We start from the raw sequence: 23,968 nt of genomic DNA on the forward strand, positions 1-23,968 counted from the left end.
GATCACGAAATGCCCTTTAAACAGGTCAGAACAAAATGCGTGGCTATTTATCAACATTTGATGGGGGGTTGCCTGAGGTCCCTCGGAATCAGAGAAATTTGCAAAGTATACGTCAAGAATACCAGAAAAATGTGCAAAGTATACGTCAAGAATACCAAATTTTCCTGGTTTATGGTGACATTTTTTTCATTTCACCTAGAACTATTGGGGGGGGGGGCACCAAAACTAATAACGGGGCTGAGCCCCACAAGCCTCCGGTTCCTAAGCCTATGATTTAATTTATTAGGCTACACAATATTTAGAATGCTAGGGGCGTTGCCAATTTGCATTAGGGGTGCTAAACTATATATCCATGTTTTAAGCGTTTTAAATTGTCAAAATAATTACATTCGATTTAATACACGGTCGACAAAGTAAAATTCCTGAATTTAGTAAATTCCTGACGCGCACCACCTGTCACGTATAAGATTTTGTACTCTAATACTCATCAGAACTCATCAACAATAGGTGCCTGCATAGCTATATCAGGTACGTGAAGAGTTAGCACATCCTCTCCGGTTTGCGATATGTTGGCAGAAATAGGCGCTACGCTGTTAGCTGATCGACCAGTTAACCAATAGGTTGTGATTGTGCCTTTACCCTGCACGGAAAAATCAGATCAAGTAAGTATTAAGTTAGCAATTTATCAAAATAATTCATTTTGTAGGTATACGTATATAATTTCAGTGCAGCATATAAAAACGCGGATAGAATTGATGATATAGCTTAGATTAGTCACAGTGCACAGTCTTAACTAGTTTGCGCAAATATATAAGCATCCCATTGAAACACGTGACAATCTGTCTTTTCTTTGCGCGATTTTAGACCTTTTTGGCACAATTTGAATATAAAAATACCACCAATCGATTGCAAATCGATGACAATTTAATGTTTCAATGTACGGGTAGTCTTCCAATAACATTGCGAGATATGGGCGTTTAAACAGCGCCATTACCATTTTCGATCCGTTCTCTAGCCTGGAAACCCGTTTCTGGCCATTGTTTCAAAAATGTGTTATGCAACTTTTTTGGCAACTCAAGTTATGTATGGGTCTCAAACTTTTATATAAGCTAAAACATGCTTGTCTTTTTGATTACAAGTCCACAGAAAGGCCAAAAATACCTTAAAAGATTTTGTTTTTATCGGAACTCATCCACATTACATCGCACGCGGAGTGATTTAGAGGTGTGCGCCCCTAATATCACAAGAACTTCGTGGTCGAGGTCGAATGGTTCCGTTTAATTTTTGCCCTAGCTGTTACCAGGTAACGAAACATCTGAGATATGTCTTTGGTTAAAATATTTTTCCAAGCGGAACAACTTGAGACCACTTTGATTTTTGTGGCGCCCTCTACGGAGGCGCGCCACAATATAGGCATGACTTTGTGAAAAGCTTCTAATTTCACTCTTGCTAGATTGACTTCGCAATTGTTTTGCTAAAATTATGCCCAGCTCAGAAATAAAACCACAATTTGCTTGGATTTTATTTTATTATTGTTTTCTGATATGCACGGGATAAAATGGTGAGCGTATATTCTTTGTTTAAAATACAAAATTAGGATTTATAAAACACCAATAAATCCTGACCTTTGTATGCGTTCAACCAGTTTACCGTGTGCCTTAGAACCCGATAGACGGTGACATTTGACCATACACTAGGATCCACAACATGCTCATCTATCATGGGAACAGTTCTTAAACCCTAATACATTTGTACATTCATCCTTTGAAAATTTGGGAACACAAACTCATACTCTGCAACTTGAGGTCAAATTTTGCACTATGATTATGTAATTGAGGTTATTGGACTGTGCCATTGGGATGAGACCCTTGTGGTCCATAGTGATAAGATCAATTAACAAGGCCTCTTAAACTGATGGCTTTTGTTTGCTATTTACCATAGAATCTATATAGCGGTTATTGCCAAAGTTGCAATATGGTGGCACAATTGGGCGGCAAACTGTATGCAAACAACACGGCATATTAATAATACATGTTCTACATTGTTGTATTTTAAAACACTGAAGACCAAAATTGACTAGCTACTTACTACCTCCATGATTGGATTAAGTAAATAACTAAATCCTGTTATCTACCCAGCAATGTTTGCTTATCTTAATAATGGTAACTGTAGTGTACTAAATGGTATAAGACAGAAAAGGCAAACAGACAGAAATTTAGAGTTTTAAATTAGAGAGTTGACAGGAAGTTGTAAGAGTTAAATTGTTATGGATATGATTGGTGTAAGCGCGAAAATGTTGAATGTCAGATCAAAGTCATCCGAGGTGAATTAAGTAATGTCAATCACAAATTGTTACAGGTCATTTGAGGTGGACTAAGTTTATATTTGGATTGTCAGAACACCTTCCCCAATCAAACACATTCCTCTTGCATTTGATCATCTTCTACTCTTCCCTAGAAAAATCATTATAATACCAAATCTACACACCATGGAATTCACCATATCACGTCCAAGTTCACATTGGGCGCCACATTCCTTTTTTAAAGGAGTTTTTATTGATTTTGTTTACTCTATCTTGTGGACAATGGTGGAGGCCAAAATTTAACATTTGACCTATACCGTTCGCCTAATACCGCTACATGTATGGGCTGCACTCTATATTGAATTGCAAGAAAAAGCACGCCAAGAAAAGATGGCGCTTGAGCACCACAAATTAGAAATGGAAGAAAAGGAAAAACAAATGGAAGCACATTTGAAAGAAAAATAAATTGAGTTTGAACAAGAGAAGTTAGCAAAACTAGGTGACAAATACTCATCAAGTTTCTCCTCAATTTTGCTCACATTGCTATATTTAGACTTTGTCAATTTATTTCGTTCCAATGACCGGTCAGAATGGGAAACTTTGAAAATTCATAATTCGAAAAGTTTTTGACCGATTTTGACCATTTAACCACCAAAATACTTCTGTTGATGAGTTCTTTCCAGAAAACAATCTTTTGTAGCAATAGGGGTAACATAAAATTATGATGGTCATCCCTACTATAAGTGGAATTTTAGGCACAACCTTATTAAAGTGCATTACAACAAGTTGCAATACGCCGTAGAAGTGACGTCAAAATCGGATTAACTACCATAGCAATAGATGAATACAATTTTTGAATAGACCGCCCTGCACTATAAGCAGATTGCACTAATCCCCTGTGTATATCAGCAAATACAGATTGAATACAATACCGCTCTTTTCAAAGATACTTATCTTACAGGTGCGAGTGATCAGCCTTTCTTTGACGTCTATGGTTCAATGCATCGGTACCGCGTGAACGTTGTAGTGCAGGGCGGTATAGTCAAAATTGTATTCATCTATTGCTATGGTAGTTAATCCTATTAACAACGTCACTTCTACGCCGTAGAAGTGACGTCAAAATCGGATTAACTCTAATGGGCTGTGACATCATCACCTAATTTACATCATACCGTGATTTAATAGTGTATTTACTATATGCAAATAACCACTTTCCTTACTCCACAGTGTATCGGGAACTAACCCTTTATTATGCTAAATAGCCTTCCCAATTTTACGTGTTGAAGGCCACGCTCTCCATACCTCAGTAAACATCAAAAGAAAAGCTAGCTGTTTTCCGTGACACCGAATTTCTAGCGCACCTGTGTTTAATATTTTGTGTAACGCTTTGCCAAATGTCATCGGGGCATTAGAGTGGTATATTTATGAATATTGCATGGTACCTGAAGGCAAAATACCCGGATGGTGTCTAAATTTGGCTCAAATATGCCTTATTATCATGATTATGGTCGATACTATCGAGTGAATTTGATATTTTTATAAATGAACTGTAGTATGAATTGTAGCACACCGCCATCCAGAGCCTTGATTCACTACGAAACAGTAAAATGATTGGTTACAATTACATCGGTACCTGAGTCGGTTTTTTAAGTTTTTAAATTTTTTGCACGAAATATGAAGTTAACATATTCAAATCAATATTAATTGTGATATTTTGGCCTAAATACATTTGTTTAGCAAGATACGGCTTTTAAAAGGAGTGGATTCGTGTTGTTGGCCTAAACCCTTGATTGTGTGATTATTACGTAGTCAATTCACAACACACGGGTGAATGGGAGATGTCTTCCAACATTTTCTAATGACCTCCCGTAAAATTCCCACCAGCAAATAAGGGCAAGGAACCTTAATTCTTGTTGGAATTTCAGAGGAGACTAGGTTGATAATATCGTTATTTCAAAATATGGGGCTTTAAGAAAATTGTTATGATGATGAGCACGGACAAGGTTTTAATGCTCATATAATCATCTAAATATGCTTGAATGCCGTTTTCATTCAAGCAAATTCCACATCTCCTTAAATGCATCTTGAGGAATAGGGTTACACTTGACTAAATAAACCGTCAAGTCATTTAAGGTTAGCCGAGAGTTTTTCATGCGCTTGATTTCAGAGGGGCGTAAGTTCATAACAGAAACAGCCATGCAGAAAATGAACAAGCGTACCGGGACGTAGGCCTATACTTACAATATAATATCGATCCACGGTCAAGACATGAAAAGGCTATGAAACTTGGCTTAGCTCGTGCCCGGAGCTCGGATGCCGGGGGGTGGCACAAGCTGTTTTCGGCAATTTTCACAAGGATTTTATAAATTTTAAAATTGATTGGGGGCACTTCGTCAAGCTACGCCCTGGAAAATGTGTTGAATCTGTTGATTTTGAATTTATAGCCTTGATATCTTTGATGAAATCAATGCTGCTATTCCCCTGATTACAATGTAAGGGTAGGCAACAACAACAATATCAAAAAGCAATTATTTGTAAATCGAATTTGGGATGAAAATCAACAAGACAGACTTAGCAGGCCTACAAATTTCTGAATTATATAAAGTGAAAAACAATCAATCACGATTCACTGCACTCAGCGAATCAATCAAATAAAACTAAAAAGAAAGGAGCAAGAAAGAATAAAGAAAAAGTGACAAAGAGAAAGAAAGAGAGAGAAGAAAATGAACGAAAAGAAAGAAAGAAAGAAATGAAAAAAAAAAAAGAAATGAAAAAGAAAGGAGAAAGAAAAGAGGAAAGAAAGGAAGTAAAAATGAGAAAAGAGAAAAAAGAAAATTCAGCCACACGGAGACTCGAACCCACAAAAATAGTTCATATTAGATTCCCAGTCCAACGCTCTATCCACTCGGCCATAGATCAGCTTACGCAATTGGATGCAATTACATGATTACAATCGCGTCCGCATTATGGCTCTTAGAATAAACACGCATGTCGGCGCTGAAATTTTGAACGAACTGATGAAGGAAAACCTCGTTTTTTGCAAAACTAGCTTCAATTTGGAGTGAAAATCAAATGGAATAGCAATTGGCAGAATGTTGAGAAATAATGTAGGTATTCAGATGTCTAAATTAACGTCTCGTAATCAAGAAATCGATAATTTCACAAACCAGCTTTTTCTCAAGCAAATTCTCCAAATTTTTCCCCCAAAACGGGCTTTTAAAATTTAATCGGTACTGTATTTGGTTCTTCCCCATGGCAACATTATTTCTTTGATCGATTTGTAATACAATACGAAAAGAAAGAAAACAATCGCTCGGTGTGGATTTATACGGAGCGCACATTTGAAAAAAACCTCATGGAACGTGTTTTTGATCTTGTGAACATGGTGGGTAAAAATGCTTTAAACGAAGGATTTTCAAATTTATTCTAATAATTTGTATATAACACACACAAAAATGTTAAGCTACATCCAATGCACCAACATTTCACTCGCTGCGATATTTGATTACTGAGAAAACTCTGTTTTAGAGAACAACTTTATACGTCTTTTATACGTTTTTTATACGTCTCTTTGTGTAACCTTAAATTGACATAATCATCATGAAAATAAAAGTAGGATATCACATTCTCTTAAGGGGTCGGTTACCCACCTTGCACATCATTTTGGTGGGGCCTGCATATCAGACACATCAAATTTCATTATAAATACGAGGAAATTGATGGACGGCATTTCCTCCCAGAGACAGTACACGTTACGTACATATCATTTGATTTACATGTATAAATTTTTCTTCGAGGCCTGTTAAATGTCAAAAAATTGTATTAGGCCTATATCGCGAATTAAAAAAAAAATCAAAATAAATGATATCAGAGGACATTCCTCATCTTCAAAGAATGCAATTTGGTGTATCTGATCACTTTCTGACGTGATCTCATGTCTCACAAAAATACTGTGCAGACGTCGCTATCCGAGCCCTTAATATAATGGACAGAAACAAGGCACAGATCATGCAGGGTAAACCTGTAAAGCATGTTTGGATCAGCACGTATAGGTTGCGTTACAAGATACGTTACAAACGTTAATTAGAACAAAAATAGATCAAAATACCATCTGTCACGTCAAGTTCATCAATTTTGATACTAAATCACAGATGGAAGACCTAAAAATGCAACCTGAGCACAAAATAATCATAACATAATTAAAACCATTGGCTTCAGGTGGATTTAGCATGCAGCTCGGTTTTTGAAGGATTTTGGAACGAGTCCCGGGAACGAGTCTAGTAAACGCCGTTTGTTCTTTCCCGTTTATAATGTAAAGTTGCGTATAACAGTTTCTTGTTTAAAGTTGATGCCTATTAACATGTTGAGAGTCACACAAATGACAGGTGCTCACGGCACCCTTAAGAAATATGAGGTCACAGGTTAAACAGGGGCAGAACTCAAATTTGCTCCGATTTAATTGGTAAATAGCTATATATACCAAAATATTCATGAGGTCACAAGGATTCAGAAAATATATGGTTTGACCTACCTACGACCATGGAGGTGTTAGCGAAAAGGTCAAAGGTTGAAATTTGAGCTCATCAACATGGGTCAAACACAGAAAATTTATCCGACTTTGATAAAAATGGTCTCAAATTGTTTGTCTTGTTATGCATGTCATAATAATTCAGAATTTTAATTTCATATGTTGGCTTCCTGAGTGCACGGCTGGAATAGTTTTCACTATAATGTACGACATTTTGTTACCAAGGTAACGCGGGAAAATACGTCAGTATCAATTGGACTAAACGGGCAGTTAGGCCTAACTTCCTTTGTCGTCTTACCAAACCATGGTAACGGAACATCGTAGGTAGTGTAAACTATTCATTTCCAGACTGCTTAGTCGTAGGTATAGACGAATCCAACGAGCCAAGTCATGGTCAGGATTTGGTCGGCCATGACGGGTCCTCGCGTGCACCACACTGGTGTAGTGACTGCCCAATTGGGTGGATTCAAGCCGCTTAAAATGCGATGTTAGATTCTTTTGTGTTGTATTCTGTCATTATTCTTTTGTCTACGTGTAACACAGGTGATAGAATGCAGTTTAAAATACCCTCCAATGCCGCATTATTTCACATTTTATGTGAGATTGAGCCGACGGGGACCCAACTTTGGCAGCCATTAAGGAATAGGAATGCGTGAATTTGGATTCGTCTATAGGCCAAACTCTCTATATATTCTGAATCCTTTTGACCTCAGGAATATTTGAAATAGGTTTGTAACAGTGCAGAATGTTGATGGGGGGGGGTCCAGACCCTTTTTCATGATATTCTTGGGCTGATGCTCGGGGCTTTCAATAAAAGCTGAGAGAACTCGCTCTCTCACTTGCCAAACACAACATAGGGTTATAGCACAATCCCCGGGGCACAATCATTTTTACTTTCTCCGGAGTTGTATGTTATATTTCTATTTTTGTACGGCACCAGCATGAAGATTAATAAATATTATATCACCAAATAAACGTTTCCAGTTAGTCTGATTTCACCAGTAGCCTACCGACTCACCACGTTTTACAATGGTGGCAGCGGTGGGATTACAGGTTTAAACCAAATCGGGACCAATTAGAGTTTGATCCCCCGTGTAAACTTTGACCTAGGATAATTTGGTATACTCAAGAGTGCCCACTTGTCACCTGTTCTATGCACCTCATACATCAACATAAAAGCAAACATTTACACTCACAATCAAGTTTTAGTTTTACCCGACTTAATTGTGAGCGTTCACATTGAACCTTATTAGTGTGAGTGGGTCCCACTATACTCAATCAATCAATCAATCAATCAATCAATCAATTTAGCCACCAATTAAAATAATGGTTAAAACGACATACCTTAAGAAGTAGCTCTCCTCGTCGCACCAGGGTAAATCCTCCAATATTTCTCAGCACTCGCTGACAGTCCTCGCTTACCTGAATGCGGTTAGCTGTAAACAAAATCATAGTTTTCATCATTATTTAATTAATATTATCACCATCGCCATGCATCCCCATAATCATCATCATCATCATCATCATCATCATCATCATCATCATCATCATCATCATCATCATCATCGTCATCATCATCATCATCATCATCATCATCATCATCATCATCATCATCATCATCATCATCATCATCGTCACACCTGACGCTAACATGTGATATTAGCCCTAATAGCGCATAAGGTGATATAATACGCTAATTAGAATTAAATTTAGAATATTTCAAATTTTAACACATTTGCAAATAAGGCGCTTACAACGACTAAAACGCTAAACATGGTTTGGAATCAGCACTTTTTGCAGATTTTCATCGTCATCGTTATTTAATGGTTAGCACATATCAACGACGAGGTGGCCGAGTGGTTAAGGCGATGGACTGCTAATCCATAAAATGTCACAGGAGAATCGGAGAAATATTTAGTTTTTACATATTTTTGCTTGATCTTTTCACTAATCACTGCTAATCGTTACTGGTTATTCATTCAAAACTATTCGTTTTCAATTGAAGTTCATCGTTTGTATTCTTATAGACTACCCCGTAGTCCACTTGCCCATTCTGCACATACTCTGGATATTGTATTTAAGCTTAAAACTCTGATTTAATTAATGTATGCACAATTGATAGATTTTCACATCTGATCTTTTCAGTCACCCTACACCCTCTGTTTGTTAGCTTCCCAAGTGGACTACTGACATTGGATTGCGGTCAGAGATGCTTAACACGGCTGTCTATGAGCTTCTATGGATGAGATTGTCGGAAATCTGGCCTACTAAAATTGGCCATGATGTAATGCATCTTTAAATGGATCTGTTTGTGATTGGTCGCCCAGATCTCGTTATGGTTTAAATCCATTATCAACTACATGGTACACAAGTATGCCGCCATTGTGTTGTGTAATTGCATGAACGCGTCAATAAGTGCATGAGCGCGTATTGTATTTGCTTGCGGTTAAATTTGATTGATAAACAAGTATGATTGACAGTGTGAGTGTTAGGGACTTTGCCCGCTCAAAATCCCGTTTAAATTGAAAGTCCATAGTCTATATTTAACCTGGAATTTCGCGATTAATAAACTAGCAGATTTTAAAATCAGAATTGTTCAGTGAAGTGCCAATACAATCATGACATTATGATATGTTGCATTCAATAATATAAGCCTACGTACACTTTACTTTTACTGTCACTAATATAATTATATAAACTTTTTCAAAACAATTTTATACTAGTATATAGTTTGATGTAATAAATATCAGTATAATTTCGAGTTCAACTGAATGCTTTCATCATGATTAACATTAATAACATGCTTTTATTTATCAAAAATAGACTATGGCATAGTCTAGTATTCTTAGAGATGCAATGGTTTTATTTACTACATCTTTTATGGTTTGCATGCTTTCATAAACTACGCAAAAAAAGTTTATTTATGGTTAGCAAATTTACCCACTTTTAAGATCTAGCGACCAATGTTGTACGTTTGCTAAATAATCGCATGCGGGAGATTGTCCTGCGCATTTTGACACCTCAATCACTACCCTACGACACTCCTGCGAAAAGATATGAATGTTTAAGTAACACGAGGTCGAAAATGAAAATTGCAAAGAAGCCTATTCAATGGTTTTAGAGCTGATTCACTGATCGAAGACCGTTTCATTATTCCCGCCTTTTCAATTTTAATTTAAAGCATTTTAATTGATGCATGTTGGATAATCCTTTGCTTATTGTGCAGATGAATGATCAAAGACAAAGGTGAGTGGGTACTAAGACATTTACGTTTTGAGAGATGGATTTGGAAAAGGGATTCAAAACAGGTCATGATTACAGCTGCATTCCTGGAAGCAGAAGGAATTGAGACACTTGAGTGGCCCTCCAGAAGCCCTGATCTTAACCCCTTGGTGAACCTTGGGATCAGCACAAGAGACGCGTCAACAAGAAGATAAAGGCAGATACAACTCTGGTGGGATTGTGTCGCATCGTTATCAACGAGTGGAACGGGGTTGAGCAAGGTAACATTCGACGCCTCATTAGGAGCATGAGACGCCGCGTGGCTGCTGGAAGGGAAGCCAACGGTGGACACACAAAGTATTGAAAGACTGGTAAAGAAAGAGATTAATCTCAAGTGAAGTTGGAAGCGGCAGTATGATGCCTGAAATGTGCTCAGCAATTAAACAAAAAATGTTATCTGCATGTTTTTTTTTGTGTGTTCTTTTATGCTGAAAACTTGAATAGGCCTTTTTGCAATTTTCATTTTTCGACCTAGTGTTACTTAAACATTCATATCTTTTCTCAGGAGTGACGTAGAGTAGTGATTGAGGTGTCAAAATGCGCAGGACAATCATCCGCATGCGATTATTTAGCAAACGTACAAAATTAGTCGCTAGATTTTAATAGTGGGTAAATTTCCTAACCATAAAGAAACTTTTTTTGCGTAGTGTATTTGAGAACGCAAACGACCTTCAATCTCATTATGATCATCGTCATTGATCATCATCATCGTTGTCGTCGTTATCGTCATCGTCGTCATCATCATCGTCATTATCATCATCATCATCATCATCATCATCATCGTCGTCGTCATTATCATCATCATCATCATCATCATCATCGTCATCATTAGTTCGCAATCTACAATAATACATCACATATCAACGACGGGGTGGCCGAGTGGTTAAGGCGATGGACTGCTAATCCATTGTGCTCTGCACGCGTGGGTTCGAATCCCATCCTCGTCGAATATAAAATATTTTTGTAAATAAATACAACCGCGTAGGAGATTCATTATAAATCGGTTCTTCTGTTGTTGTTCATTTTCTCAGTTTTTGAAATTTTGCGTTACACCCTCTTCTGGTTTAGGCCTATGCAATTTTAGGCCCAATTTTATTATTCTGACGACATGACCAACAACAAACAACAACACATTTGATTATTTTGACAACTATTATATAATCGTCTGTTCTTACGTAATCCATTGGACTCCATTTTGGACGCAATATTAACCGTTTTCCCAAAGAGACAATATCGAGGCATCTTTGATCCTACAATACCGGCCACTACAGGTCCTGTTTGAAAACAAAAAGTTCAGCATGAAATATAAAAAAGTAATTGTTATACAATTGATATTAAAATATAATATTGCCGAGCTGTTCTATTTTTAAATGTGAGTATTGTAACTCGATTTAGTTAATTTGTTTAAATACATACCATGACCATTCACACAACCAAATTCCGCGGTCTGAGATCTGCTTCTGGCTATACTGACGATGTCATATATGGTAAGACGGTATTTGGAATTAATTTTCAAAGATCAACCTTTGCATTAGAACGAAAGCTATGATAGTCTCCTCCGTCGTCAGTTTGATTCCACCAACTCCACACAAACAATCTGCCAATGCACCCGAGCCATTTTTGATTGGCTAAAATCTTTCCGTCAAAGCACAAATTGTAAAAAGGCTTACAATAGGTTAATGACCATTAATCAGCTGTTAAATATATACGAGTCGTGAGCATAGTCATGTGGAGTCGAACTCAGACGTAGATAAGAACAGTTCCCGGACCTTACTGTTTCAGACAGGTGCCATTAGCCAATCAAAAACGGCGTTTTACGTTGCAATTGGCACACGATTTGTACACTGTGGAAAGCGAGAGACTATGATGTAAATTCACTAGGACTAATGAGTGTTTTGAATCAAGAACTAATACCGGGGATACTACTTCGGCTATTATTTGGATTGCGCCCTCGTTATGTGGACGATACATTGGTTGTGGACTGGTACTGATACACATACCTGTGTGCATTCCAATACGTAGAGTCATCTTAGTGCCAGGTTTGTGGGGTATGACAAGGCCTTCGATGCAATTGAGCAAATCCATGGCCATCAAAGCTGTCTCACTGGCGTGCTTGTTTCCATTGCGTTGCGGTAAACCTGATGGCAAAAAGTTTGTGGATCATTGTTTGTTAAATTCAGCTAAACCATGTTGTAATTTGTGTTCATATAATCAAGTTCTCGACAGCAAAAAACTTATGTGTCTGACTTTTCTCGGGATAATGTGCGCCAAGTCGTCACCTTTTGTATAAGTCATGACAATTGAGCTTTTTTTCCGTATAAACAATGCAGTTGAAATCAATAAAAAATATGACAAAATCTAGACTATAAGCACAATCGCCATTCTAACTTCCGGTTTTTGAGAGCAGTTTTGGGACACTTTGACCTCTGACATATCGGGAAAATTGACGTAATTATTATTAATTTTCTTATTATTGTCATAATGTTGATCATTAAAAATACCAAATAATTAATTTATAAAATACTAATATTTTTTACATTTGTTTTAACTATTGTAAAACATTTTAGATTATGTTTTGTACGTACAAAAACCCAATATTTCTGAATTTTCTGAAAAGTCAAAGGACAAAGTGTCCCAAAACTGCAAAAACTGTCCTACAATGCATTGCAAACTTCCAATGCCGATTTGGCTTATTTGTGGTGTTAAATATTGATTTGGCCAAGGGTAAAATGCAATAAAAAGAGTCATAGCACAAATCACATAAGACCAAATCAATGGACATCTAGAAAAACTAACCGCATGGATATATCAGTGGAACGAGCAAAGATGGGAAAAAACGAAAAAGCAAACAATCTTCATTATCCAATTAATTTCGAATTTCATACCAGAATTCTACTTTTGCATTATATTTAGGTGGCTTTAGCGTGCCTGCAATGGTTTGTGTGACCGCAAATAATCAAAGATTTTGCCAGCATTCCCGATATTTTAATCTACCTCCTCAATAATCATAACTCGGGCGAGCCTCAGCGAGGAGGTTACAACTATTTGGGAGCAAATCTGTCAGCATTCTCTACAAGATGTCAGTTTCATGCGTTTTATGTCTAGCTATGTCATAAAAACAAAATCTTACCTGAAACCACCATATAAGCATCGCCAATCGTCTCTACCTTGTACACATTATACGTATCGATTCTTCCGTCAAAGTTGGTATACACATTGTTCAACATCTCTACCACCTGTAGCGGTGTACTTTCCGAGCAGATCCGAGTAAACCCGACAATATCCGAAAAAAGAATGGTAGCCTCTTCATACTGCTCGGCTAGGACGTTTTTGTTAGCCTTGAGATTTTCGGCGACCGATTTCGGCAACATCTGATACAGAAGGGTGTCGGTTCGCTTTCGTTCTCTGTTTAAGGCTTTGGTCTGGTCTGCTAATGTCAAAGCGTAATCCTATAACAAAGAGATAAGATATATGAAGACAACTTAGGTTGGGTTGAGCATTTTGTTTGAGCCTGGTCCATTTATTTATTACATTTGGCAAAATGCACAGGCAATACCCAATAGTGCTCAAAGAGCACTAAATTAAAGGGAAGCCCTACATACAAAGCGAACAAAAATAAACTGAAAAACAAGATAAACAAGACAACTATTGGAGGGCTTTAACTGCAGCCTTGAAAGCGGACAAGGTGGGACAACATTCCAAAACATAGGACCAAGGTGGAAGAAACTTCTTTGACAAAGTGTGAGGCGGCTGAAAGGTGGGCATACTGCAGTTACTGTCCGTTTTCCTATACACAATACACAGTGCTCTTACCATTGACGCGTAACCTCTACAAATAGCGTATGTTAGAAGTATGGGTAATTGTCTAGTTAACGTCGCTGTGTGAAAAATAACCGGCCAATATTAAAAGTACTCTTCTAAAATTCTAGAAAATATAGTTTTGTAACATGTCCTAAATTTTTAGCTAATTTAGATGTTTGGAAATGTTCGTACTTTGGTGTTTTAGTGTATGTTATAGGTAATAGTACATTGCCTAGTTAACGTCGCTGTGTGAAAAATGACCGGCCAATATTAAAAGTACTCTTCTGAAATTCTAGAAAATATAGTTTTGTAACATGTCCTAAATTTTTAGCTAATTTAGGTGTTTGGAAATATTCGTACTTTGGTGTTTTAGGAAGGATATGTAAACGACAGATAACACCAAAAATATGAAGAAATTATTTCCAAACCGTGTTAAGTCTGCAAACCACCATGCTTCTCATTTTCAAGAACGCTGGTTAACAATAAGCAGAGTATTGTCTCATTTCGTAAACAAAAGCCCACGCAGAATTGTTCTCTAGCGTTCGCTTTATAATCGTTCACCCAACTGAAACTATAATACCAGCTCATTGCTCCATTGTACATGTAAAGCAGAAACATATGTTGTGTGGATTTAACCAGAGAAGATATGATTTAATCAGTTGAGCTGTTTTCAATGAGTGTTATCTTGGTGTAATAGCTTTTAATGGGGTTTAAGTCCTGCAAAGGTCGTGGTGAATTCTACTGTAGACATGACTGCATCATGGTAGAGAGCTCGGGAATGGTTACATCTTGAGTTGGAACGTGAATGAGGTGTGAATACATTAGGAGCAGATGAAATGCCGGCAAGTACTTTGAACACATGGCGCACCGTAAAGGAGTCGCGACGGGCCTCAAGAGAGGGGAGGTTAGTTTGGGAAAGGAGGCTGTCATGATCCAGGTCCCAAGATTGTAATATGACCCGGCAGGCAAACCTCTGAACAGATTCCAGGCGGTTGGTTTTGGTTTTGGTGAGTGGGTGCCAGGTTGAGCTGCTGTACTCAAGAGCTGGGCGGACCAGAGAAGTGTACAAGGTGCGACGAAGGTGTTGAGGAGCAAGGTGGAAGTTCCTATGTATCATGCCAATCATCCGACGAGCCTTCTTACAAAGGACATCAATGTGAATGTTCCAGTTTAATTTACTAGAAATGTGAATGCCAAGGAAGGTGATGTCTGTCACTCTATCAATAGGTTGGTTGTTAAGTTGTAAAAGAAGGTCCGGGTAGGGGTTGATTTTGGTGGAGATAATCATGGCTTTGGTTTTCTTAGGATGGGCTTGAAGTAGATTGCAAGAAAACCAAAGTCCTGATGGTTGTTGATTGGCTTGTACAAAGTCGTGTCATCCGCATATCCAATCAGGAATCAAGTGTGTCTCCACACAGAGCGACTGTTTAAACAAACAAACAAACAAACAAACAAACAAACAAAAACAAACATGGGCATTGTAGGGAGATGGTCATGAAGGATTGCTAGAGGTATAGACGCGGTATATTCGTACAAAGAAACGAGTGTTCTTCGAATCCGTGGTAAAACGACGGAACTTGTAATGATGAACACTCTGGATAATTAGGCTGTGGTTCATGGACTCATAACTATATATAGTGTCTGAAGTTTAAGAAGTTTGAACTTGTCAAATATGCTTATTTTGATCTTGACATGTTCCGGACCTTTAAAAAGTACTACGCTTTATGTCTTTCAACTATATATAAAGCCGAATTTATACTCCATCGCTGACCTACGAGCGATTAGTTTGTAACCAATAAGGTAGTGCGAGTATTGTTGCGTTGATAAAATCGCGATACCTCATTGGTCAAATACCAATCATTCGTTGCTCAGCGATGGATTATTAATTCAGCTTGCCTACTCACCTGCATATTCGCCGTCAAAGATTCAACAGCTTTGATAATAATGACGCACATAAACACTACGATTACCATGATACCAATACTAACGGCTAAATCGGCATTATCAGTAGTCACCGCTTGGTTAAGTTTGTACAGGATATCCACGGCCATCTTCCGTTGTATATCTCGTAGGGTATCGATATATATGGTCATGTTGTTAAACCACAAGGTACCATCATCCCAGGATTGAGGACGTGAGACATTGTTGTAAGATATCTCTGAACGCATTCCTGCGATAATACTCTGGAATATAATGAAACAAGTGCATTGGATCGGTTAAATGAAAGTCACGGGCTCAAATTGGGGATGTATAGTGGCTTCTTTATCTTAATGCTGTAATTATTAAACTACGTATAAGATTCAGGCCACCATTATTTGAGCCAACGTGATTCACTGAGAAACGCATACAATCTCATGCGTATTTATAAATACGAATGTGACCACCTCCGTGCTGCCATAACAGCCTGTAGAGTGTAGACAGTAAGTCTCGAAGTGACCTTCTACATAGCAGGTGGTCTTCCTGTACATGTGAATGCAAAGGCGGTAATCAACGCGAGATTGTGCAGCAAAATTGTCTATTTTGTTCAACTTTGTGATCATATTGTAAACGTTTCCGTCGATAAATACTTTTTCCGTCGCCAAATATTTTCAAAATGTTGTTTTTGATAACATACTACAAATTCGGAATTAAAACTTAGATTTGATGATAATGTATCTAAAGAGTTCCTATCCTTTTCAATGACATGAGGATTTGGTCACGCTTGCTGATCTTGGTATGTCTTGCCCATGGGTCACGTGCGTATTCATAAATACGTATTTATAAATATAGTCGAAGCATACTGTTTATAAGGATGACCGTTAATGGAATGCTTAGTTGTTACAACAAAAAAAACTCACAGTGTTTTATACTGTTTTTGTACTCGATATGGTTTCTCTGCAATGATATCTAATCGCTACAAAACACTGACGGTCGTGCTTTATCGCATAAGCGTTGTACCGTAATTTACTGATTTTAAGCTCTATCATATCTAACTGCTTTAACAAATGCAAGATATCGTTGTTCGAAAAGGTAAGATACCGTTGTCCGGCAAAATACCGTTTTTCGGCAAGATACCGTTGTTCGGCAAGATACCGTTGTTTGAAACTTACCAAGTAATCATCCGATTGATTTAATGTCCGAGCCTGTAACATCTGTTCCACAATAATGGAATACTTCTGTGCCGCCCATATATTACTTTGCCCAACTTGCATTTTCTCCATGTACCATCGATAATCACGTGCTTTGTGGAATCCACCTTGGGTATAAAACACTGCCCCCAGCGTGCGTTCTATGCCAGTTTGTTCCATACCGACAATGAGGAGTTGATAGGCTACTAGAGTCTCCCAAATACCCTGTCCACCTGATTTTCCCACACTCTCATACAACCAATCGATGAACAGCTGAATAGCGTCCGTGTAAAAGTAGATGACCTGTTGATAATATTTAAAAAGTAATGTGTCAGCAGGTGTTTCCCTGATCGGAACTGGCAGTGAGATCTTTGTCATTCACGGTACCTGCCCCATAAGTCAAATGCAGTAATGGAGAGAGCGGATAATACACTTTTGATATTTTCCTCCACCGGGAATTGAACCGGGGACCTCTTGCACCGAGGCATTGTTTCCTGATGTACCGTTTCAAAGATCCACTCAATTATTGGTCTTTTCGTTTTAGTCGTAAGATAAGATAGATATTGGGTTATTTTGAAACGCGTGCAAAAATGTTTGACAATAGTAATACTGGTCCTGCATTTCTTACCTCATAGATTGTCGTGTTGTGAATATCCAATGTCAATCGATACTCGAATAGGTATGACATAAATGCCTCTTTGTTCTGGAATTCCAAGTACGCCATCGTTCCTTTTACTGGCCAATCGTCTAAACTTTCCAACACTTCGTCGGTGAGGGGGTATGTATTGATCAGAAATATTTTACGCTCTGGTCCCGTGTTACCCCTCTCGTGTAAGAGAGAGCTGATGTACAGCGCCGTCATGTCACGCTCCATCTGCAGACTGTGAACTAAGTTGCCCACCTAAAAGTATTTTGAAAGCAAACAATGGCATTATATAGAAATCTCGGTAAAGTTATTGGAAGTGATTTACTCTTTTTGTGTGACAATTTGGAATGTGCGCATCACTGTGGTGCGCATGGTCCACTCTCTGAAAATAACGAGGGTTGAGAGCCAGAAAGCCTCAACTCACAATCACAAAATGAGCATAAAGTCGCCAGGACAAAATTCAGTAGAAAACAAAAGACATTGTGATTTTTGAAGACCAAAGCAAGTAGCCAACTTTATGCTCATTTTGTGGGAGCTGGTCAGTGAGTTACGGCTTTCTGGTTTTGAACCCATTAAGGATCTAGTTCAGAAAATGACTTAAGATACTTGTTCTTTGTTCTAGTTCTACCTTGTCTACTTAAAATAGCCAAATTGACTACTTCGGACACAGTAAAACTCCTTACCTGCCGACTAAACTGGACATTTCGTCTTATTTCTGTAGCATCAATACTTTTCTTCAGGGTAGCTATAAGATCAGATATAGCCAGTGCTGTCAGTACAACAATAGGCATCAGTGTCAGGGTTAACATCTTAATCATCTGCTTCTTCTTACCAGTCGGAGTGAGGGGTGTGGAATTACAAAAGCTTTGGTTGGTGTCTTGGATGGTCTCGCGGATGGTTTCATTCACCTGTTGGTGAAGACAATGAAGTACACTTTATTTTTTGGGAAGCACGGTGGTCTAATGGTTTGGGCGCCAGCTTCATAATTGAAAAGGTTTCGGGTTCGAGCCCCACCACGGCAAGTATGTTGCGTCCTTGGGCAAGACGGCTTAATTCCCAATTGCTTCACTGCACCCAGGTGTAAAATGGGCAGCTGCTTGGGGTAATCACAATCTAAGTTAAGTCGGCGGAGAGTACATGCGCATCAGTTGCGGACTTGTGGGAGCGGACATGATTCTGATATATCATAATGGCAGCGGAATAATTGTTGAAGTGTGCTGGTACTTAGGTTTTAGCGCACGTTAAATCACCGACATTTTATTTTATTTTGTAGGGTTATTGTATTTTCTCGCGACATTCAGATCAGATTAGAAAACTGCTCGAGTAAGAAACACTATACTTTGGTGCGAGAGGTTTCGGGTTCGAGCACTGGCGGTGCCTATAGTACGCTCTTGTGAAAAATTGAGTTAGCTTGAAATTCCCCTGGACAAGTAACTTGCTGCTAATTGTCTCGTTGTTACCCGTACGAAACTCAGGGAGCTGATCCTGGTTGCGAAGGTCATTTGTGAAATGTCTAGGGTGTGCGCTCTTGAAGCTGCATGCAAAGTCCCTGAGTTGTTGTTAAATGGTTTATGGAATGATGTGGGCCGTAGTGGCAGCGACAACCTGTATAGTGTGCTGAGGCTTGTGGATCAACGTCTACACGTTGGCCTGTGCGTAGCGCACTATAAATAACTTACTGCGCTTTTCGCCAGCGCATAGGGCGCTGGTACCTAATTCTGAGATGGGGTTTGTGTACACTAAAGATTAGCTAAGATTATAGCCTTCTTCTATTGGTATGAATTATTTTTTTTACTTCTCGTGGTGGAAATGTTTTTGATGTCTGCTAATTCGATTTGCAAGGAAAAGAAAGTATATTTTGCCGTTTCAACGAACGAAAACGATTGAGTATTGCCAAAGTTATGTTTGAATTAATTATGACTTAAAAAGTTATCATAGGTTAGGCCTACACATATAAACATAAACTTGTTCAGCAATCAGCATATCAAAAAAAATGACATGGTCAAAGCGGGGAATGATCACGAGGTCATATCACTATTATCAGTGGACTACTGAGCATAGCATGATGTTTGGTTGCCTGTGAGTGCATAATTGATATGTTGATAACAGATCTAATAATGTTGTGGAATCAAAATCTTCATTATATGGACCACATTGAAGTCAAAGTAATTATCTATCCTATCCTGTATCGTTTTATGGATAAAATTGACTCAATATGTTATTGATGATATTATTGCTATCTTTAACATCAGTTTTGTCTTTTCAACGGGAAAAATCCGATTGAAAATAAAGTTTTTAGGGCTAGCTATAATATTGAACAATATATCCCATATTTTGACATGCACTTATAGAAAATAAATAAATTATTGTCTTACTTTATAAATGATAAATACTGTAAAATGACACATAACTAAAGTGAGGCCAATTTCTATCTTTTTTATTTGATTCATAAAATTACATTCAACAAAATGATTGAAGACTGAGAAAACACACAATGCAGACTACAGAATGTAGGTAAGATGCCATGTCCATAGCTTTGCAGGAGTTTCGGACTAACAATCAACACATTCAAAAAATACAGTTTAAAAGTGAAGATTGTAGTGAATGATCAGTCCTTTATCATGTGCTTGCCAATATCTACTTTATAGTAAACTATACATTGCGAAATAATATAAAATTATTTTAAAATAAAATGTGCATGTAAGTTGAGTTAACATAGCGAATTAACTAACAACTGCAGTGTATTTCTTGATTTTTATAATAAGCATGGGTAAAAAAGCAGTAAAGACAAAAATACAGAACAATTTGGAGTAATGAATTAAAGAGTTGACATGAGTTATAGGAGTTAAAGTGTTTTGCTGTTTCAGTGTGCATGTTCTCACCATTGATGGTTTGGTGAACTGTCATGTAACATGGATGTAAGCGTGATCCTAAAAATGCCTTTCACGGTGACCCAAACTATTTACAAGACCTCTTCTGCATTGACGCTGGCCTTCCCTTTTAAAGGGAATTTTTATTTATTGAATAATTGACGTCGAATATACGTAGAGTAGGAATCGGTCCTCTGAAGAAGATAAAAGTTACTTACCTGGCTCATTGATCCATAACTTGACTCACTGACCGTTTTGCTTGGTTGTATCTCGCAACCGTCTGGTGTCGGTTCCGGACTGCGACCATCATTGACATGGACATGCTTGGATTTCTTGGAGATCGGCAACTGGATCTTCTTGGAGTTCGGCATTTTTATTTTATTTTTGCCTTCAAATATCAATATACCTGATTGAAAATGAAAATACCTTAGCAAACACAAGAATGCTTTCAAATCGTTTTTTTTTAATTTAAATATTTTATATCAAAAAACAAAACACAAACAAACAACAAACAAAACAACGCCTCACTATACCTACACATTTTTATAATATTGACAAAATGTTATTTGCATATTTAAATCAAATTTTTAAAAAACCGTTAGAAATTTTTTTAATTGTTATTCAAATTACTTTCCTCCCGGTGGAATTTTTTTTTCGCCCGGTGAAAAATTGTCAACTTACATGTAGCTCATGTGTGTCAAAGTAAAATTTCCACCGATCTTTTATAAAATCACCATGAACAATTTAGTCCTTAGTCTGTCAAATTCGGAAGGGTTACCAAAGCCCGTGTTGCCTGATTCGGCAGTACTTCCTGATCAGGCAGTCGGAGCGGCCTGATTACGAAAACGTTTTGTGTGCTTGCGGCGTATGGGATCATATAAATTAGGATGAATGTGAATGGATTATTGCTAAAAGTAACACAGTTTCCTTCAGTTAACCCTTGAACTACGAAGGGGGGGGGGGCCTAAAGATTTTTATCCGTCATAGAAAAACGCACGCGTTTACGCCCAAACGACCTAAGCTAATCGTAGATTTGTTTAAATCCAGACCCTTAGGTAGGGGTATAGGACCGGCCGTCAAAGATGACCATAGAGGGGTGGGAGGGGGTGGGTGGGGAGTGAGGCCCACCATTGGTTTCTACAAAATCAATGATTTTCACTTCGCTCTTGTAAAATTATTCCAAAAGCTACTGTCTTTTTACTTATTAGATTAATTAGACATAGTCATTTGCTTTTATATTTAGGAGAAAATTCGGTGAAAATCGCATTTTTGTAGAATTTCTAACAGAAAATCAATTTTGTATACATCACAAATTTGCATGGGCACCCTCACATTAAAACGTCATAGTGACATTATGTGGGGAATGTTTGTACTTATTTTGATATAAACGAATAGAAGAGACCCATGATAGCTATACATTGGTACCAAATATAACGGTATATGGCGTTTATAATTGAAAATAGGGGTGGGGTGGCAACCCCCTTTGTAGTCCGTGTTATAAAATTTGGCTCAGTATAGTTCAAGGGTTAAGGGATCGGATAACAACGTTTGCACATTATTTTTTGTGGGACATAAGAGCATTAGACATCGAATTGCATTCTGAATACGAGGAATGTCCTCGTGATATCATTTATACCCCATTATTTGATTTTTTGAAATTCGAGATATAATACTAATTTTATGGCAAATTATTACAAATTTATATTTTTGATATTTAACAGTCCATGCACACAGTAAGTTTGTTTTAAAAATCTAATGATATGTATATAGCTATTCAGCATCGAAGTGGTTACGTAATTCTCTTGGTTACCGGATCACGCTATTTTGATATGCCTTCAAGTGCCATATACTTTGTGTGGTGATTGTTTCGATCGTGGTTCATAACTCAAGCGCGTGATCCCGTTGACATAGTAACATTACGTAACTTCGATACTGAATAGGAGGAAAAGCCAACGATCATTTGAAAATTTTGACCTTTCGTATTGAAAAGACCTAAAAATGCCTAATTATGGCAAATTTGGGTACTTTTGGGGTGTTTTTTTGTGAAAAATTGGTATGCTGATGGGTAGCAAAAACCGCAAAAAGTGTATATAGAAAAAGTCAGCATCCAAAATTCTACGTGGCACATCCCGTATACAAAAAAATTCGTAGAACCCCCCGGATAAATCATCCCTTTGAATAAAAAGCGACTTTAAGAAGAAAGAAACAAGAAAGATAAACAGATTTTTATGAACATAAATGAGCAAATACCTGAATTCGGTTGAAATGATAGGGATATAAAATCATGAGTTTTAAACCATCATATTTCATTGAACACAAAATGAGCAAATACAGAATTTAATCATACATGAGTTTAAAACAGAACTTACCTTTTAGAAGATAGGGTTGGAAAACATCCTGGTTTTCATGTAATAGTAGGTATTTTTTATTATATAGCTCAGACGTTACAACAGCAGCAATAATAATACTTCTTTTGTCAAAACTAAAACACAAGAAGATTCACCACCCACGGTACGATGAAATAATGTAAGTTGTAAGGTTTCTGAATTCTGATTGGTCAAATTCGATCAGGTATATTAAGGGATGGGGGTATGAACGTTTGGAAAGTATTTATTGTGGGCCATGTGAGACATATCGAATTGCATTCTGAATACGAAGAATGTCCTTCTGATATCAATAATTTTGATTTTTTGAAATTCGCAATGTAATACACATTTTATGGCAAATGATTAAAAATTGATATTTTTGATATTTAACAGTACTCGAAGTAAACTTTATTAATCTGATGATTTACACTTAAAGTATATGTAGGTGGGATGAAAAACCGACGATCAATTGAAAATGTTGACCTTTCGTATTGAAGATATGGATTTTTCCCCAAAACACCAAAAAAAAGTTAGGTCTTTTGGGGGGAAAATCTTCAATATGAAAGGACAAGAATTTCAATTGATCGTCGGCTTTTCCTCCAAGCTACATACACTTTAAGAATATATCATTAGATTTATAAAATTTGCTTCGAGGACTGTTATATATCAAAAATGTGAAAAATATCAACTTTTAATAATTTGTCATAAAATTTGTATTATATCGTGAATTTCAAAAATGAAAATTATTTGATATCAGAAAGACATTCTTCGTATTCAGAATGCAATTCGATATGTCTGATGTGCTCTCATGTCCCACAAAAATACTGTCGAAACACTCATTCTAGATCCAGTAAGAAAGAAGCTTTTTTGTGATCACAAATCAAAGTCTGTGGCGCTGTGTGCCATCTCATCTTGAAGCCATAATTAAAATTAAGGGTAGAGGTCCAGAGGAGGTATATTGTTGGTCGAAGCAGCCAAAAAAAATAAAAATCGATTTTCATCATCTAAATCAATATATTATTGAAAAATAACACTTTGATGTTTTGCAAAAGTTCTACAAATCATA

The 23,968-nt window shown here is 37.4% G+C and overlaps 2 protein-coding genes and 1 non-coding gene across 3 annotated transcripts in view; 2 read left to right on the forward strand and 1 right to left on the reverse strand.

The window, feature by feature from the left end:
• Positions 1-487: 487 nt before the first annotated feature.
• LOC140143511 (uncharacterized) lies at positions 488-20,907 on the reverse strand. The gene is made up of 10 exons (XM_072165342.1): positions 20,755-20,907; positions 18,350-18,574; positions 17,649-17,921; positions 17,003-17,323; positions 15,818-16,096; positions 13,243-13,561; positions 12,113-12,250; positions 11,288-11,386; positions 8,175-8,266; positions 488-640 (listed from the first exon to the last, which is right to left on the reverse strand). Exons 1-10 carry the CDS (start codon positions 20,905-20,907, stop codon positions 488-490), a joined length of 2,052 nt encoding a protein of 683 aa, XP_072021443.1.
• The window catches only part of LOC140143471 (guanine nucleotide-binding protein G(s) subunit alpha-like), a 79,736-nt gene continuing 56,381 nt past the window's right edge, over positions 614-23,968 (forward strand). Inside the window, exon 1 of the mRNA XM_072165305.1 lies at positions 614-662. The gene's annotated coding sequence lies outside the window, so the exon portion shown is untranslated. The remainder of the gene's footprint in view (positions 663-23,968) is intronic.
• On the forward strand, positions 10,978-11,059 carry Trnas-gcu (transfer RNA serine (anticodon GCU)). The gene has a single exon. It is a non-coding gene; the product is annotated as a tRNA-Ser (tRNA).

Source organism: Amphiura filiformis, unplaced genomic scaffold (genome assembly GCF_039555335.1).
Source record: "Amphiura filiformis unplaced genomic scaffold, Afil_fr2py scaffold_22, whole genome shotgun sequence".
Classification (NCBI taxonomy): domain Eukaryota; kingdom Metazoa; phylum Echinodermata; class Ophiuroidea; order Amphilepidida; family Amphiuridae; genus Amphiura; species Amphiura filiformis.

Bases quoted from the DNA above. Each gene is read 5' to 3' on its own strand.
- LOC140143511 (XM_072165342.1), bottom strand. From the start codon at position 20,907: ATGCCGAACTCCAAGAAGATCCAGTTGCCGATCTCCAAGAAATCCAAG. The intron at 18,575-20,754 runs GTAAGTAACTTT...CTTCACCAACAG, and splicing joins GTTATGGATCAATGAGCCAG to GTGAATGAAACCATCCGCGA. The intron at 17,324-17,648 runs GTAAGAAATGCA...TATTATCAACAG, and splicing joins ACAACACGACAATCTATGAG to GTCATCTACTTTTACACGGA.